Source organism: Papilio polytes, unplaced genomic scaffold (genome assembly GCF_000836215.1).
Source record: "Papilio polytes unplaced genomic scaffold, Ppol_1.0 DF822289.1, whole genome shotgun sequence".
In the NCBI taxonomy this organism is placed as follows: Eukaryota; Metazoa; Arthropoda; class Insecta; order Lepidoptera; family Papilionidae; genus Papilio; species Papilio polytes.
Genome location: NW_013526915.1, coordinates 2,869,993 through 2,874,535, shown reverse-complemented (window position 1 = coordinate 2,874,535; position 4,543 = coordinate 2,869,993). Strand labels below are relative to the sequence as shown.

The 4,543-nt window shown below is 31.6% G+C and overlaps 1 protein-coding gene across 1 annotated transcript in view; it reads right to left on the bottom strand.

Annotated features, from left to right (window-relative positions):
- LOC106106227 overlaps window positions 1-3,854 on the bottom strand; it is a 42,547-nt gene extending 38,693 nt beyond the window's left edge. Inside the window, exon 1 of the mRNA XM_013286776.1 lies at window positions 3,161-3,854. Within this exon, the coding sequence (XP_013142230.1) occupies window positions 3,161-3,251 (91 nt within the window). The 5' untranslated portion in view covers window positions 3,252-3,854. The remainder of the gene's footprint in view (window positions 1-3,160) is intronic.
- Between the last annotated feature and the right edge of the window lie 689 nt (window positions 3,855-4,543).

Genomic DNA, 4,543 nt, shown 5'->3' with positions numbered 1-4,543 from the left:
TATATCCATACATTTAAACATACATACATATTTACAAATGAAAATCCATAATTTCTGCCTACATCTTTTTATTTGACTTACTACCTACTAGGTAGTCTCTGACATAGGCAAAGTCATTTAATTATGTTAAGTGTTAAAATGCTCGTTTATACTTTGTTATAATACATACGTTCTCAACTTTGTAACTTACTAAGTTGTATTCAAGCTTAATATGTAAAGTGTCGCAGGAGCAGATTATCGTTATTCTGTACAATGAAATCTCCGAGTCTGACGCGAGTTGAGCTTTGAAAGTTCAAGTATTCAACGGAGACGGTATTGTTCGTTGCTTAATTATGCCTTTGATGGACTTCGGACGCTCTGTTAGTGTTAATCTAGATCATTAGGAATTAGGTTTTAAGTTTTACCCGCGACTTGATCTGTATCGAAGTACAGAATACGTTTCGTATTTATATTAGTACGATTAGAAGTGTGTTTATGTAGAAGAAGACTGAAGAATGTATGGATGTATTGTGTGAAAGAGGATATGCTTAAGCAAGAAGTGGATTCAGATATGATGGCTGATAGAGATGTATGGAAGCAGCACATACTGTGCCGACCCTCCGTAAGGGATAAGGGCAAGTGGATGATGATGATGAGAAGTGTGTTTATGCAATCTTTTAAATAATCTACATCTTACAATATGAATGAAACAGGTTTTTTTTAAATCATAAAATCGTCTCTTTTATTAACTGATAGACTATTGAAAAAACTTTATTAAATCTTCAGACGCTAACAAATTCGGTTTGAAAGACGGCAAATTTATCTAAAAAAAGGGAATTAAAAACGTTTTATTGTCAATAATTAATCTACCTAGTTGCGTTTTAACTCGTTTTATAAAGATGAGAAAAGCATATCAGGAAATAGGAAACTAAACTTTTCTCTTTCAATAGGTAACCGCAACTGCGTGCTAACGAACGACCCGGTTTTATTCAAAAGATTGCAGACTATATAAGATCTAACGCGTAGTTGATTGTAGAAAAACAAAGCGGAAACGTGAGGTCGTTGACCTTTTTTATAATCTGTGGTAAACGAATGTTTAATAATGGATCTATTTCCGATTACTCCAATTAGATTAAGTCATAAACGTTGTTCGAGGACATTATGACTCCTTACCATACTCCTACTCCCGTAGGGTCGGCACAACAGATTTTTGTCCTCCAAATAACTCTATCATACGTCATCTCAGTCATCACTCCCTTTTTGATCATATCTTCTTTCACGCAATCCATCCATTTCTTTCATAAAGACACTAGCTGTTGCTCGCGACTTCGTACACGCGAAATTAAGAATTGTACAAAAAAATTATGCCTATGTTACTGAGCGCTAGCGTAGCTCTGTAATGGTGAAAGAATTTTTTAAATCGAATCAGTAGTTTTTGAGTTGTTTCAATACATACAAATACAAATCTCTCCTCTTTATAATATTAAAAATAAAACACATATATTTATCGACCAAAAAAATTACAAAAAAAAAACTCACAAACCATGTCAATGAAATAAAAATGAAAATAAAATATTAGTATAGACATAAGCTTTAATGTTTTATTTAAAAATCCCAACAATTTTATCACTAAATCGTAAATAAAAACTGTAACACCGAACTTTACCTTTAGTGAGTATTTTAAATGGAACAAAAGCCTTTCGAGTCTTGAATGCGACATTTTTAAAGTATTTATTATTATGCAAACCGTTGAAAGCAAATAAAACGCTCGAGCTTTTGGACTGAAAGCTTTGCAGATGTCTAATTAAGTCTGCGGGTACATGTACGGTAATATACGCAAATTTTTAATTACTTCCAACTTGTAAAAAAAAAACTTGTATAAATAATTTGAATCTTTATAAGAAATAAGTTTAGCATTTTTAATATTTAGCACACAAATATGTAACATCTTATTTAAATACATCATTAAAAGAAAATCAAAAGAGACAAGTACAGTTGGTAATAAAATGCTTGTAACAAATTTGCCCTTGGAATCATATTGCAAGCAAAGTGACTTCAGGCTGCAGACCTCAATTGGCCGAGCAATGAAAACTTTTCTCACAAAGTCACCATTCATTGAAGCGTCAAGGCACTCTAAGTGCATTTACACAATTTCCTCGCCAGAGCGCGCCACTTGATTATGACATCCTGAAAATTCTGCTTCCATTTAAAACTTTCCTAATTGACAAGGAAGCGAAATTATTTCCTAACTAAACTTCGTAATAGGAAGAAAGGAAATGTCGAATTTCGATCTCTATTATTAAGTACAAAGCAAATTAGATTATAGAACAATTTGAGAATAATAAGAAACTATATATGTAAGTGACATATTAATTTTTAGAATATGTTGATGTTGGCTTACTTTATAGTAATATAAATACAAAAGTTTAGATGGATGGATGTTTGTTAGAGTTTGTAGCGTAAACGGTTCAACGGATCTTGAAGAAATTTGGCATAGAAGTAGAACATAGTCTGGAAGAACATATAGGCTACTTTCTTTTGTTTTATCAGACGGAATCACAGAAAAGCTACTTTTCTTATAAATATGGTGAAAATTATTTCAGACAACTGATCTGATATTTAGTTAGCAATAACATCACATATTTGAATAAAATATTCTTAACTCAAATTTTTATTCAATAAAATAAAAATTTAAGTATAGTAAATTATTTAATTATGTATACAGTTAACATAATAAAGATGTTTACGCTTTATTTCTAACCTAACATAACCTAACCCGTGTATTCGAAAATGCTAAATTTTGCAGAATCTTATCTAGGATTTGAACATCTTTAGTAAAAAGAAAGTGATAGAAATGAACGCCATTTCATAAGTTCTAATAAGAAGTAATCATTTTTTTTCTAATTTTGCAAAGGTCTCTTAAAAAGGACGATTACTCTAATCTTGATAAATCTATGGATATTATTCATGAATCAAACTTTAAGTTATTAAACCTTATAAGAATCATTTTAATGAAAATAAATTTAACGATAAAAGAAAAATCCGACTTCATAATGAGATAAATAATTTAATGACATTTTATTTTTAATTTATTAAATCCATTGTTAAAAAAAAACAAAGTCAATCCCATAGTGCTCTCTGTGTTAAGAAATATTTAATATGTAAATGATTATTTACTTACCATATATCATTGTGATGAATAAAAGTATAGCATTCAACACATTTGAATGCCGCAGCATCCTCTTCCAATTATCTGCCATTTTAATCTTCATAAATTCAATTCCTTGTCAAATATCACTTAATAATTAACTAGTTATTAATAAATTTTCACTACTTTACATTGTCACTTTTTCCCTTAGTTTTTTATTTGCTTTTTAAACTAAATGATCCAATAGCATCATGTCTCAACTGTAACAAGCCCACCTTTCCCCACTAAATCAGTCAACATTTATTCTCGTCCGTAATTAACTCGTTGACAAATAACCAAATGACACTTTCGGCTTTTAAAATTAATGCCACTTCATATATTAAGGATCCTGCGAGACGCACGGTTTATTTTTATCTTATTTAAGTTATATTCATACAGAAAACTGATCTTAGATCAATCGATTTTAAACAAACCCATCGAAAGGTCATCATCATACAAAGAATATCTCTAACGAAAATGTTTATTATCTATTACTGAAACTTTTTATATGACTTATATTAATTTTCTACATATATTTCTTCACTTTTTAATCACTTATTATATAGCACTATATTTTAGATAACTAGAAAAATTTCACATGAAGAGTTAAGTGTTAACACGGTTTTATAAAATACACAGTTCGGCATGTTTCGTTGTTATTTTATGTAGTCGAGCGCACGTCTGTTCTCGGCGCAACGAGGAAAAGCACTGCCTTACATAAGGGATACGTCCCGTGCCAACTAAGTATCTGTTAGAGGGAGAAATAAGATAGAAATCGCAAAGGTCGCTAGTGAGAGAGAGATATTCGCATCCAATAGCGGTCCAAAAATCTCCACTAACCCTGTGTGAAGAAGCAATTAAAATATAAATCTGTAAGCGATACGCATGCAAAGTAAACATTAAGGCATGAACAAAGGGGTAATAAATCCCTGAGGGAACCTTTTATAATATTACCACATAAGCATTTTCTTCATAAAATTTGTTTGTGTTGATAATGTTTCATTATCTCAATAACTCGTACTAAAGATTAATGTAACATTAAGGTGTAGAGACAAAGGAAATTAAATTTTCTAATAAGACTTTTTCTTATCAGCACTGATCTTGTGCATAGATAGTCAATTGTTTTAAAATTACAGTCGATTCGCTTCGATTACGTGCATTTTTATGTTAATGACTGATCGCAACCAAATGAATGAAGGTGGCAAACGAGCAAGCGGCCACCTGAACTGGTGAAGCGACCGCTACCCATAGATATCCGCAATAGCGGATGCGTTGCCTACCCTTAATCGACGGAAGAGGAGACGCACATAAGGAGGATATTTCCCCTTTCCTATGCGGCTCCTGCACCGTCAAATCCACGTTCCCTTCACATCCTAT